The sequence below is a fragment of the Sinohyriopsis cumingii genome, chromosome 7 (genome assembly GCF_028554795.1).
Source record: "Sinohyriopsis cumingii isolate HCF-2022 chromosome 7, ASM2855479v2, whole genome shotgun sequence".
Taxonomy (NCBI): Eukaryota; Metazoa; Mollusca; class Bivalvia; order Unionida; family Unionidae; genus Sinohyriopsis; species Sinohyriopsis cumingii.
In genome coordinates, this window is record NC_142967.1 from 25,552,113 (window position 1) to 25,566,563 (window position 14,451).

The window sequence follows — 14,451 nt, forward strand, 5'->3', positions numbered from 1 at the left end:
GTATTTGGAGTGCACAAATTAGTAAGTAAATGTCGATCAATTGATCGATAGATCGAGAGGCTATAGTGAAATTTTCTATAATATGCTTTATTATACGATAAATTCAAATGGTAACAGCCATCGCGTTGCTCCCAAGGTTTTACATTAATTTTAGTAATTTCTTGAAAGTACTGCAGTGTTTTAGTGCCAGAAAAAGGATTTCATTTAATAATTTGACAAGATGTGTTGTATGCTCGAAGAAAAACATGGGATATCATTTCAGGTATGTCAGTAGTCAATCACTGCAATTTTATCTTGAAAAAGTAGATAATTGTAAATGCAGTTATAACTGAACCATCAACAGTAAAGCCATCCAATCTTCTTTTATGTTTGTTCTCAATGTATCCTGCATAATATTATTCCTCAGTCCAGGGTAAACAAGAACCATCTTCACATCTGAGGTGTGTTGTTGATAGCCAATGTCTGTAACTTATATTTAAATACGAAAATGCATCAGTTTTTTGTTCTGTGACTTTGCTTTCCTTCTTTTTGTCCCTGCCATCATGCGTGTACTCGGAACTTTACAATGCTTCTTTTATTATCAACGAAACACCCACATCCCTTTCTTCTTTCTTGAAAAGTTATTACCTTTCAACTTTATATTAAAACGAAATATTAAATACTATGTAAGATGAGTTAATACACAACTTCATTTCATTCGTGAAATAAAAATATATATTGAAAATGTTAGTCAATCGTACTGGGTCATTTTCGCGAAACTGGACCCGTTTCGTAAAAAGGACCTATTTTGATACTTTATATTCAAAAAGATATATTAAATGCTATGCAAAATAAGTTACTATACAAAATAATGTGAAATATAACTATTGAACGATCTTGTTAGTAAAAACGTACTGGGTCTTTCTCGCAAACGGTAAGTCCTTTTCGCGAAAAAGACCCATTTTTACACTTATATTAAAACAATATGCTATGTAAATGAATTACCACACAACATAATTTCATTTGTGAAATAGAATAATTGATTGAAACTGTTACTAAAAACATCATCGGTCCTTTTCGTAGAAGGTAAGTCCTGTTCGCGAAAAGGAGTCCTGTTCGTACTTTATATGTACCCCTAATTGTACCTAATGCAAGTAAGGTACGACTTCGGGCGAAAATCCCTTTCATAAAATTTATACCGGGTTTATGTTGTTGAGAACGTCTATATTGTATTTAATTTATAAAAATATATTAATGGCAAGGTTTGTATAACGTTCAGCTGGAAATTGAGGGATTGTGTATAAAGAGAACAATATCGACAGTACTGCCATTCTAATGACCAAATTATATTTTGTGTACATAGTACAATAATTGAAAACAAGTTTGTACGATTTTAGTATTTACTTTGTCGACTAGTATTTTATTTAAGTTTCAAATTTGATAAGCATGAATCTCCGCTAAAATTATCAGAGGGTGTTGATCTAGGTAAATAGTGCAACAATGCAATAAGTAGTTCTTAAGAATAGTAACATGTTTGAATTTAGTTCGATAAGTAGTCATAGCTTCGGGACCGACAATTTAATTTTTATGGGGTTATGGTAGGTTTGCCAGCAGTTACTTATTTGAAGGTACCGTTCCATATTGAATAGTAAAATGTAGCGTTATAGCATAGCTTGGAGCTGTTCAAGTGGTTACTTAAGTTGGTGGTCCTGGAATTTTCGCGACATTTTTTCTTGTACCTGAAGATCATTTGTTTCAAATAGTTTTCATACTCTACTCAGTAACGCTGTATTATCGCGGCAAACGGGATTTTCCGATTAATTTTGGACACACGATGTCTAGCGGTTGTTTACATATGTAAAGCTGTAGCCAGTAAGGACGCAAATATCTCAGCAGAATTTGCTCTAAAATGTCAAAATTTGTAAACATAAGTTTAAATTGAAAAAGGATGAACATCAGTTTTTTTCTTAAAGTGCATGCATTTCCATTGATCATCATATATGAAACTCCAGTGAAAATTGCTATATCTACATTGGTTTTGATTACAGTGTATATTTAGTATAACCTCTGATGTTTGATGGTTATAGGTCATATATGGTGACATACATGTCCTTAAAAGGTTATGGTTGCAATTTCATTCCATGATGGCCAGTATGGACCAAGATTGACGAAATGTTGCTTATGATCATAATTCTCATACGTAAATAAGAATACAATAGCAGGTAAACTTTCTTGAAATCAGTAATATTGGAATAATAATATTTCTTTGCCCACTTTGCATTTAAAATTCATATAAAGTTAAATAATGATTCTTTTTAATTTGTAATACTATACCTATTATAATCAGAATATTTCTGTCAAGCTATTTCCAAAATATTGTACCCTTCCCCCTGCTCTCTGAAACTTCAATGGTCACTCCCTTAAGTTTGCCTTTTGCTACTTAATAATTTGAGACCTGGTTAATTAATGAAGGCAGAGTCAATTCACACTTTCACCTTGCACCTTAACTAGGAAGACTGTTCGCATTGCCACCATCCACCTAATCTTGCAAGACTATTTTTCATGACGACTTAATATTTTCTCATTTCTTGAGTCCGTGTATTTTATGTTTAGTGCCCCTCTCAGATAAATATCTGTCAACACTATCAACATCTTTTACAGGGTGTCAGCTGTTGTGAAAGCTTTATAATTTCATTTTAGTTAAATTTTTTAGATGACTACTTATTCAATAATTAACATCAGTACAGCACATTCATTGATTATATGGTATGGATTATATAATTTCTGAGGAGGAGCTGCAATATTCTTTTGAGCCAAGATAGTCCCAATTTTTATTTCAGGATAGTTAATTTTATATCAAATATTATAATGGATTTAGTATGGTGTTATTTTGCTATAAATCATAGCAGATATTTTTTTCAAGCTATTGACAGATGGAAATAATTTTATAAGTGTCTGGCCTCTAGCCCAGAAGATTAAATTGCTGGTCCCTAATATAATTGCGGTAGACTTTGGTACATATCATCCTATGTAAAAACTACAATGGTATATTTCAGTACAAAATTTTTGAATTGCTCCGCTGGCCTAGTGGTTAGAGCGTCTGCCTCGGAAGTGGGAGGTCGTGGGTTTGAACCACAGCTGAGTCATACCAAAGACTTACAAAAATGGTACTAACAGCTGCCTGGCTTAACGCTTTGCATTAAGAGGTTAGTGTTAGGACTGGTCGGCCTGGTGTCAGGATAATGTGACTGGGTGGAACATCATGCCACATATATGCGGCATGATGCCCCAGTGCTAGACATCACTATAAACTGTCACACTGCAGATTTCATAACGATATGACTGAAAAATTGTTAAAGCTATGTTAAAAATCCAAATCACACACACACACACACACACACACACAAAATTTCTGTGGTACCAAGATTGAACAAAATGTTTAATTTTTTGCTAAATAGCTAAAGCAACTGTCTGGAACCTATAAATAATACCAAGAAATACCATTACAAATAGGCTTTTATATCATTTTTAGCTTTTTTTCTGTCCAGCTTAATTTTCCTAGTTGGTCTAAAAAACCGTATTAATAACTATAAATAATAAATGTCATCATTTATGTTGCCTGCAAACTTCTTTTATTATCATACCTTTAAGGGTCATTTCTTGGTAGAAACCTGTTCTGTTCTTCTTTAGAGTATATATGATTTCCAACACTTTAAAATTTGACAGGAGATTGTCTTTAGAATGCTGCTTTTGTAGCAGTAGTTTTCAGAAAGTACACCCTAAGATTCAGTTTGGGGATTTTGTGTTTTTCTTGAATGCCAATGGTGTCCATGAGTTTGGGTATCCAAAATCTTGTTTTCATGACACATGCCATGACGTAGCAAAGATAGCTCCATGTATGAAGGTATTTATTTTAGATGTCTACATGAATTTTGGTTTAAACATTTGGTTTCGTCGTAGGGTGTCTCTCAACTACTGGTCAGTATTGTTTGACACAGGATTTTTTGTAATGAGTTTTTTTTAAATTTAAAGAATGAAAATAATATTTGTTGTTTAAGGCCACAATGGACTCAGAGAGCTTTGAAGAACCCCTGGCTGAAGATGGGCTGTACACTTCCATTGGCAATGAGAGCCAGTTCCAGAGATCTGCCCCACTTGCGGCCTCCACGGTGTCCAGGGATAGACCTAGGTAATGCCGGGCTTGAAAATCAGTTGCCCAGCTTAAAATGACAAATGAAAATTTTGGTTCATTGAGGGATTTTCCAATTACTCACTGAGTGCTTTCGAGAGTATCTTTGTAATGAAAAGGGTGTTCTTTCGAAAATTTTGCCAACTGGTTGAATTGAAATTTAGCAAGTTTCTTTTTTCTTTGTTTTCATTGAGATCTACATGCATCTCACTCTCTCTCTCTTCTGTATAATAAACACCTGAGGGAGAGCAGTTGGGTCTCAGTTTATAATTACTAACAGCTTTGTTAGATGAGTTGCAAAATAAGTTGTGGAAAACAACCTTTCAAATGACAAAGTTTAGGTTATCAACCTTCATCTTTCTATAATAATTGGTTCTGTAATGGTTTATTCAGGTTGAGTAAAAAATATAGTACAGTGGTCCTCCGCTTATATGGCCACCCCTTCTGCACAGCGAAAGTGGCCTTATAAAACAGGTGACCTTTCCAGAGGGGGATTAAATTTGTTGTGAGAAGTACATGTAATGTACTTAGTATGAAAGCTACATACTTCAAAGCACTTAATATCTTCATTTAATATCTTTGTTTAAAAGTAGCATTAATTATTAAAAGGTTCTTCTTATTATAATAATAGACTTATTTCAACTGAATATACATTAATTATAATAATTCTTTTTCTTGGTGTAAGCATGATATGCGAGCGGGTATTGTTGTCATGTACATTGCAGAACCATTCAAAAACTTAATTTAAATTTTGGTACATAATTCATTTTCCCACTGCTGCTGAATAACCTTCTTATCGGTTACGATGTTGTTTATTCGAGTCTTAAAAACATAAAATTGTTTTATTCGAGTCTTTTCTACATAAAATTGTACTGCAGGTCACCCCCACCCCCCACACCTCACCCAATGTTATCAAGTAGAATAACTGACTTTCACCTAAAATAATATGTCTCAGTTAATGTGATGACATGTTAAGGTTTGGTAATGATTTATCTTATGTTGGTAATAGCAACCCCAGATAGTACCTACTCCTTATCGGTAAAGTGGGTGAAAATTGACTTTTTTTTTACTGTGTGCACTTAATTTGTGTAAAAGTCAATACTGATAAAAACATTTTTAAGAAATAAGCTTTATTTTAAAGGCCTTTAAATTATCTACAAAAGGATATAAATTTCATTACCATATTTACCGTATATGTCGGAACATGATAAAAGAATTTTTTTTGTCCTGTCCCAGAACTTATGGTGAAACATTTTTTCACTTTGGTCATATGTCACAAGACTTAAGAAAGAAAATAAATTTGTATTGCATTTGTGCTTGCCCCCCCCCCATGTTGCAATAAAATAGATAAATAAAACGCTTAATTGATAATAAAAAGAAAGAAACTAACCTTGTGTTGTTATTGTTTATTCCTTTTTTCAGCATGAGCATTAAAGAATAAAATATATCCACAAAATCTGTATAAGTAGTATAGGCTTCCATATTGTAGCTTGTATCAATTATGTCCGATACCACACACCATGTTGTTCATTGACATGAACATTGAGAAACAATTGTGTGTGGTTGTGCTCAAAGGTTTGAACATGTTATCCGACTGAAAACTGGAGCCAACAAAATCGCAAACAAGAGCGAAATAGTCAACCGATATATTGAAGATGCCATTCACGCATGACATGGTGTTGGGTGCAACTTTTATAACTCATAAACAAGATTAGAGTGAAGGAGTACTGTAGAACCATTTGTTCCTTGTGTATTGAAATTTCTGGTTTGTAGCAGCCACCAGATCCACTGAAATTGGTATCCCTTAAAAAATAGTGACTTTATAATACATGAAAAAAGTATTCCATCTGTATACAACATCTCGGTTTAATGTGTTTTCTTTTAAATGGCTGGCATAGTCATGGATCCCATTTCATTATGATTTGTGTTATTATTTAATTGTATTATTATGTACATAACATCACAGTATAAAGTGACCACACATATCAGGCAGTCCACTTTTATAATTCCCATGAACAGCACTATAGCAAATGAGTACTATATGGTGGATTTGTTTACTTTAATGGGTATCAATTGTGACAGTTTCATTGGTTTTGTTTTAGCGACCATAAATCCATGAGAAATGGTATACTACCATTGAAAGTGAATTCACAGTATTGAAGGTACAGTGTCAAACTTTTTTCTATTCTCAGCAAAAGGCCCATCCGATCAGACAACAAAGAATCATTCCTAGACAGCGATTTTTCCTACAGATCTACAACTCCCATCACTGATGACCAGGATAAGCCTCAACAAAGCCTGTCCTTCAGGAATGAAATATCTCGCAGGTATAGAAGATATGTGTGAATAATAGCTCTTGGTATGATTTTGACTTCGGGATTGCTGGAACACCATTCCGAAAAGACAGAAAAAATGATAATGGGTTTCATTTGGAAAAAATGAGTAGCGACGCTTGAACGAAATCAACGACTCTTCTCCAAAAACATGATGTTACTGTTAATGTGTGTTTTTTTGTAATGGTATGTAATTGCCAAGACGAATGGAAATGTCAATGGTATTTATTACATTTAGTATGAGCAGAAAGCTATTAGATACATGGAAAACACAAAATCAGGAAAATGTTCTTTTTATGTTATTAAAAACAAAGTCCTTGTATAGTTATTATTGTCATTTTTTGCAATGCTAAAACATAGTCTTTGATCACTGAAAGCTGAAGCGTCTAAAGTTAGTAAGCCCCACCATTATAAGTATGTAAACTTTTCTTATGGGTACATGCACTCCTAGATTTGAAACGAGTTGAAAACAGTGCCTGAATTAGAATTTTGTATTTTATGAAAGAAAGTTAAGTGTTCCAGATATAAAATGGTGAAAAAAATCATGTAATTCTGTAACTATATAATTACTTATATTGTGGATATAAGACGTTAAAAGATTTTGAAGTTTCAGTAAGTAATATCAAAATGAAAATCAAAGACATGAACAGAAAAAAAAAACATTTTATGCATTTAATTTGCTACCATTGTTTCTTTTTTCAGGCAGGAATCTTCTCTTGGCATTCTGAAAATGGATGAATTGGGTAAGATGGAATATAAGTCATATGACATCTAAAAAATGGGTTCATTTAAACCAGTCAGTGCTTTGATATGTCTGGAAAATAAACTTTTGCAAGACTTAGGTGGCACTATACAGTTTCGCATTTTGCATAGGGTTAGGAATTTAAAGAAAAAGAATGTCCCCAGCTTTCCTCACTGGTTATACTGGCTATTTAAAAAAGACCTTGTATATCTTAGGTATAATGCAAAGAACCTTTAATTCCCTTTATTTTGGTGTATGATTGATGTGTGTACTATGGGTTATAGAGTATACAGCTTGGCCTTACTTCAAATGTGCACCTTTCAAAAAAGTGCTAGCTCTACTTGGTCATTTTCACTTCCTGAACTTCAGAGGTAAGTTGTATAAAAAAGAGCCGATAACTTTTTTTACATTTTATGTATTTGGTAATTCATTCATTGCACTTTCAGAAGCTGGTATTGTCTAGTCTGGCAAAATTCATTTTCCCTATTTTAATAGCTGCTATGTATAGTGTACTTTAGACTAATTCAGACTGATTTTTTAACACAAGGGAGCAGTCATTTTAGTTAGCAGTGTGCTTAAATCATGTAAATTTCCAAAAGTACAATATCCAAAAGAAATATCATCCACATTACATTAATGTAGCATAGAGGTATGCAAACATTCTCTCCACTGTGCATGTTTTAAATGCGAACTACTTCACCTTACATACGTCACTCTCTCAAAAGTACATAATATCCGGTGAGCGCCACCTTAACAGTGATTTTGTTATGCCAAAATTGTGTTAGGACATTTTGGGGAATTATGTCCATTGAATTATATGTCATGTTTATTAACTTTATTTTGGCAAACTGTATTAGGAGGAGAAAATGTAAATCTTTAATGCAATCTTTATTCTGAGAATTTGCTTTAAATGTATTATCATTAACCACAACAATGATTATATTTTGAATTACCAGTAGAAATGAAATGAATTCAAAAACATTATGAAGAGTAGATATAAGTCAGCTTAGGCACTGGACTAACCACTTTAGGGAATGGATTTAAGCCAGTCACATTGCAATTTCCATACATACAAGTAGTCTGGAATGCAAGAGAAACTGGTATTGATTGGTTCAGTTTCATCAACTCAATGCAAACAGCAGGGATATTGGCCAATCAGTCGTGTATCAAATCTATATTGCTTTCTGGTGCATGAAATTGGCATTTTTATGAAAGAACAAAAAATATTACAGAATTAGATCCTTCAATATATTTTCCAAAAATTCACTGGGACAGATTGTCAAGTCTGGTCAGATTGTACTTGGACATCTGGAAAATTTATGTGTGTCTGATGACTGATGTCAAACAAAATTCCTACCTTTTGGAAAAGGAGATGTGGTGGTTTAGTAGTTATGGTTTTGGACTCCTTCCTACCATCAGATAACTTCTTGTGGGTCGGTGGTTCTTCCTGGGGTTTTCCAGGGTTCATCCAACAGTTATACTGGCCACCATATATAGCCTATCTTGTGCTGCAAACTGGCGTTAAACCCTAAAACAACAATATCAACAACAACAACAACAATCAGATAAACCCAGATGACCAACTGTGATGTGTCCTTTGGCAAGGAACTTTACTCTATTTGCCATGCCATAATATAGCCTTCATAGTGTTGCTGTGCTTTAAAACACCCCAAACCTTGTAGGAGCTATAGGTGAGAACTCCAGTGAAGCTGATTAATCCAAGCTTCATTTATCAAATGTGTTTATATAAGAATAAGTACTTGGTAAGTAGCACATTTATAAAAACAAATTGACCAAAAATTACCAAAGAAAGTTTTGAATGCATCACAATTTTGCAGAACAATGTAATTTTAAGCATTTTGTGCAAAGTTACCAATGTATTGCTCCAGCTGTAAGGGCACTCCATGTTTCATGATAGTTTATTAAAGCAATGTCAACTTTGCTGTTAGAATACGCTCTGGATGTTCACTGTACTGTATGCAATGATAGTACTTGATAATTGAAAACACTCAAAAAGAGCCATAAAATTGAGCACACTAAATTGGTCTGGTCATTGAGCCTTTTCGTGCATTAGAACCATTTAATTGAAGACGCTGAATTGGCCATGGTCACTTTTCATGCAGTCTAAATGGCATGATTGACATACTCTTTGTTTAAGATTTAGTCTCACAAATTAGTATTTTGTGTTATTCATAAAATACCACCTGCAGTTTTTTTAAAAACATGAATGATTCCAAAGTAAAATAATCAATTTATCGAAAGCTCTGCAACATGTCTGTTAATGGGGACAGATTTTCTCTGTTATTCCATAAAGGGATTTGTAAGTCCATATTCAACAATTATTGATACAGAATGGACATGGTAGGAACAAAAGTGCTGCGATTACTAGTGTTTTCTTGCATTTGAAAAAAAATTGTTTGCATTTAAGATTATGCTACAGGTGTTTGTAAACATAATTTCACATCAGTTTGCTCCATGTGAGCCTGGGATGTAGAATAGGCCTGGTGTACTCTTCTTCATGTTGTAACAGGGGACCAGTGGATGCAGTCTTTTTGTCCTGCGATGCATCTTGTGATGATGTTTCAGATAGTTGGTACTAAAAATTAAAAGCTTTCTTTAATAAATTCTTCAAAAAACACTCAACAGAATTTGACCAGATTTGACAGAAAGCATTACTGACTCTGGTGGCTTTCAGGTTTGTACCAGTGATCCCAGGCTCACTTGGGCCTCTTCTTTTTCAGATATTTCTGTCGAGATGGGAGACAAGACAAAGAAATACTCCTACAAAGCAACAGCTGCAAATGAGATGGGTAAAGAAAACTACACCTTTTGTATACATTTCACAAAATTTTAACATCATTACATTCTTGATTTTAGTGCAGTATGATTAAAACTAGATCTCTGCTGTCACACTTGAAGATCTGACAACGACCATTAAGGGTCATGTTCTGGTGACTTCTGAATTAGCCAGTGGAAATGCAGCTTTCAAAAATCTGAAAGTTAATCAAATTGTACACATTCATGCTCTTCACACTGCTCAGTATCCAAATGCAACTTCATCTGATTGCTTGAAAAAATTAGCGATTATGGATATAACATATGTTATCAGAACACGACCCCTTAATGGTCGCTGTCAGATCTTCATGTTTAACAGTGAAGATTTGATTTTAATCAGATTGGCTTGTAGTGCATCATTTTTTTTATATATAATTTTATAAAGGGTTTATTTCCAGATATTTTTCATAGTTTTTAATCCTATGCGGGCAAAATTGCGCAAAAAATAAGAATTGTCCACATTTTTTTGTGAAGAATGCGTTATTTTACTATTTATTTTTTTGCTGTAAAATTCCCTGTACTTGTATAGTTGTAAATACATCATGTATTTCTGTGTGTCATGTGCTTATTTCTGATTGGTTAATAAGAAAAGTCAGAAGAACACGTTTGATACAGATGCTGGCTTGGCTGGACAATGTGTTAAATGGCAAAATCAGTTAAAACTCTGACCCTTTTTTATTATTTTAGCAGTAACACTTATAATAACAGTCAAGGTGCAGAAGTTTCTGTCAATAGGCACAACGACAGTGAACAAAACACTTCCTAGGGCTAATTCCGTATCAGATGATGCTAGTGATGATGTGCTTAAAGATGGCAGTGATGAAAAACTATGAGTCCATTGAACACCAAGAAAAAAGAGTACTCTTTCGATTCAGACTGGAAACAAAATTGACCATGGCTGGAAATGAAAGAAAAAAATGAGATGCTTTGCAGATTGTGTGTAAAATCTGGCCCAAAAAATTCTTTCACACTTGGAAATGCTAATTTCAGGACATCAACCCTTGACAGACATGTTGAATTACCAGCTCACAAAGAGGTGATTCAGGATTTGAAACTAAGTGAAAATCTTAAAACTACATGCATGGCAGCTATCAGCAAGAAATCTGAATCAGTTATTCATGCTATGTCAGTTGCCTATTACTTGGCGAAGGAGAATATTGCTTCTCGAAAGTATGGCCCACTGTTGGATTTTGTTGACTTTCTGGATGTTGGTGTTGGCAACATGAGAGTAGGAGGAAATGTAACATATTCATCGAGGGCTTCTGTGGAGGAATTTCAGGTAAGTTCTTTTATGTTATTTACATTTTTTCTATTATAATTTAGATGGAAAAAGGGTGTGTACTAACAAGCAACCATAACATGAACAGTTAGGTTCCGATCAGTGCTTATCTTGAGGAATCCCTTTGTTAGTAAAAATAGCACCAAGCATCATGCTTGGCCAATGAAATTGCATTTGGTAGCTTGTCGTCATAATTTCTTGTCAACATTTTTCTTTTTTAATCAATCTGGATTATTGGTACCTGTTTCTTTTGTCATGAAATTCATTCTGTCTAGACAGGTCACATTTCAGTATTACTGTAATGGGTTTTTGTGTGCTTGAAATGATGATACAGTAGCTGTCTTTTGAATAATTTCCTGAGCATGTAAGGAGTTGCTGTCGACATCGTGATATCATACAGTAGTTAGACAAATCCACTGCTTGAAACTTATATAATGCTTTAGCAAATAAGTTATTATTTGCTCTGATGATCATTGCAGCAAATGACATTGACCCTGATATGCTTATATGACAACTGTGCATACGTAGGGACTCATCAGTGATGTATTTAATACCAACATTTTTTGTTTTTAAAATCGTCATATACAGACAGGCATAATCACTTCCTTCATTACTATAATTGAATGACTTTAATTAACAGAGGGAGAGAGACTGTAGTGCCGTATTATAATTAGCATTTAAACACCTTGAAGAGATTTCTTAAAATCAGGACCGAATTATCACAAGGCAACATCCTTAGACACTCCATGGTCCAATGTAAGAATCTTGCAGAAATTGTATCTGATTTTGGTCATTTTACCTTTTTTTTAAAGTATATTTGTTTTACATTTCTAAAATACTTTAAATTTAATAATAATAATAATAATGATAATGATAATAAAATACTTTTATACTTTGATTTATCATCAAGCTTTATTTTTTTCCAGGATTGCATAGCAACAGTGATAGAATCTAAGTTAATGGAGAAAGTACGATAGTACAGACATTTCAAATACCAAGAAGTTGGTCATTTATGCCAGAATCATTGAACCAACCATGTTTGTTTCTACAACTCATTTTCTTGGTAATGTGTAAGCGGAAGGCCAATCACACACTGCTGAAGTTCTTTTGAAAGAAGTTGTCCAGTTCTTGGAAAAGAAGGAGATTCCTCTTGAAAAAGTTGTTGGTTTTGACAGTGATGGAACATCAACGATGACAGGCTGCAAAAGTGGTGTAGCAACATGGTTCAAGGAAAAAAAGCCCTCACTTGATCAGCATTCATTGTATGGTTCATAGACTGAATTCGTGTACCTCTCATGCATCAAAAAACATTCTGTACCTCAAGGAAACCTTTGAAGGCACAGTTAAAGACCTGTACTATTTTTTATAATAAATCTGCCAGAACAGCTGAATTGAAGGAAATCCAGAATGTTCTGAACAGTCCTCAACTGAAAGTCTGAGAGGTTCATGCAATTAAATGGCTGGCATTTTATGATGCACTATATGCAATTTTTCACAGCTGTTGTGTGTGGGGGCAGCTCTCGTGAATTATTTCAGAAAGAATAACAAAAGAGTGTCAAGACTTGTTGAATAAACTCATAGACTACAGGTTTGTGGCATGCATAAATATCATGATCGATATCATACCTCACTTAGCACAGCTAAATATGCTTTTTTTAGAAATCTGACATGGATATAGCAGCTGTGTCACAGGCACTTGATATTTTCAATTCTACCTTACAGAAAGCAGACACGGGGAAAATCCTATCACCAGATCTGCATGTCTGAAAAATTTAAATCATCTAAGGATGGAGACAAAACTAAAATCACTTATGATTGTGTTGAACTCAAGTTACACAGGAGCACATTGAAAAAAGTTTCAGATGATGTGTCTAACCTTTGCCATGAGTTTGTTACAAATTTGCAGGTGGAGATGGCTGCAAGATTTCCAAAGAGCAGCACACATGTGGCAGCAGCATTTGAGGTTCCTGGTCTACATAACCTCACATTCCTTTCTTCAGAAGAGCAAGAAATGTATGGTTATGACAAGATAAAATTTCTCTGTGATCATTTTGGTCATAAGAAGAAATCAAAAGAAGCTATCATTCTCCCTTTGTGGATCATTTTGGTCAGGAGAAGAAATCAAAAGAAGCTATCAGTCCCATTTAGTGTGGCCCAAAGCATGTTTTGACAGAGTGGTCTTTTGCTAAGACTATCATTAAAAGATAAATGTACCCTAGAGACAAAATGTGCGGACTCTGGCAGATTGTACATCAGCATCATACAGACACATTTCCAGATCTTCTTCAATTAGCATCAGTGGCCATGGTTATGCCATACCAAACTGCTGACTGTGAGAGAGGAATTAGCAATCAAAATCGAACCAAAACTGCAGGAAGAAGCCATGTAGAAGAAAGGGTTCTCAACAGACTCATGATGATTTCAATTGAAAGACCTCCTCTGAGAGACTTCAACTTTAACAAGGCTTTGGTAGAGCGGAGGATGAGGAAGGACAGGAGGCTATTTAGGAAATAGTGATAATATTTGCAGAATAATGCAGTCACAATTACAGTCAGTCTGGATGCAGGTGTATATATGTTTCAGTTAAGAGTTAACTGTTATAGAAACTGTATATATACTTTCCCTAATTCATTTAGAGCTTTGGACTTTTCCTTAAAAATTATTTTTTGTCATCCATGAAAGGAAAATATGTGCTTATCTGATCTTTCTTAGTATGAATTTGTAACCAATCAGAATTGAGCATGCGACATGCAGGAAGTACATGACACTGTTTTGTAAGATTGGCCAGAGGAATGACACTATTTGCAGTCTGTGGTTTGATTCTTTAATGGTTAGTGTGTAGATATACTGTTATTAGAAAACATAAAACTTTGATTTCAGTTTTAAGTGTTATACTATAATATACAGAAGACATGATATGCATTTAATGCACTTATTATACTTGCTATTGATCTTTTTGTATACATTGAGGTATTTTTACACCATACTGTAAGGCCCCCCTTATGGCTACATTGGCCCCCCTCCCTTTTTTCAGATTCAGTGGGGGCAAATACCCACATTTATCAAATCCTAGATGCAACCCTGCACCATATAG

The 14,451-nt window shown here is 34.2% G+C and overlaps 1 protein-coding gene across 1 annotated transcript in view; it reads left to right on the forward strand.

Annotated features, from left to right (window-relative positions):
• The first annotated feature begins 1,362 nt into the window (after positions 1–1,362).
• LOC149794917 (uncharacterized) overlaps positions 1,363–14,451 on the forward strand; it is a 109,966-nt gene continuing 96,877 nt past the window's right edge. Inside the window, exons 1-5 of the mRNA XM_089963731.1 lie at positions 1,363–1,464; positions 4,038–4,168; positions 6,361–6,495; positions 7,204–7,244; positions 9,985–10,053. Coding sequence (XP_089819857.1) covers positions 4,044–4,168; positions 6,361–6,495; positions 7,204–7,244; positions 9,985–10,053 — 370 coding nt within the window. The 5' untranslated portion in view covers positions 1,363–1,464; positions 4,038–4,043. The remainder of the gene's footprint in view (positions 1,465–4,037; positions 4,169–6,360; positions 6,496–7,203; positions 7,245–9,984; positions 10,054–14,451) is intronic.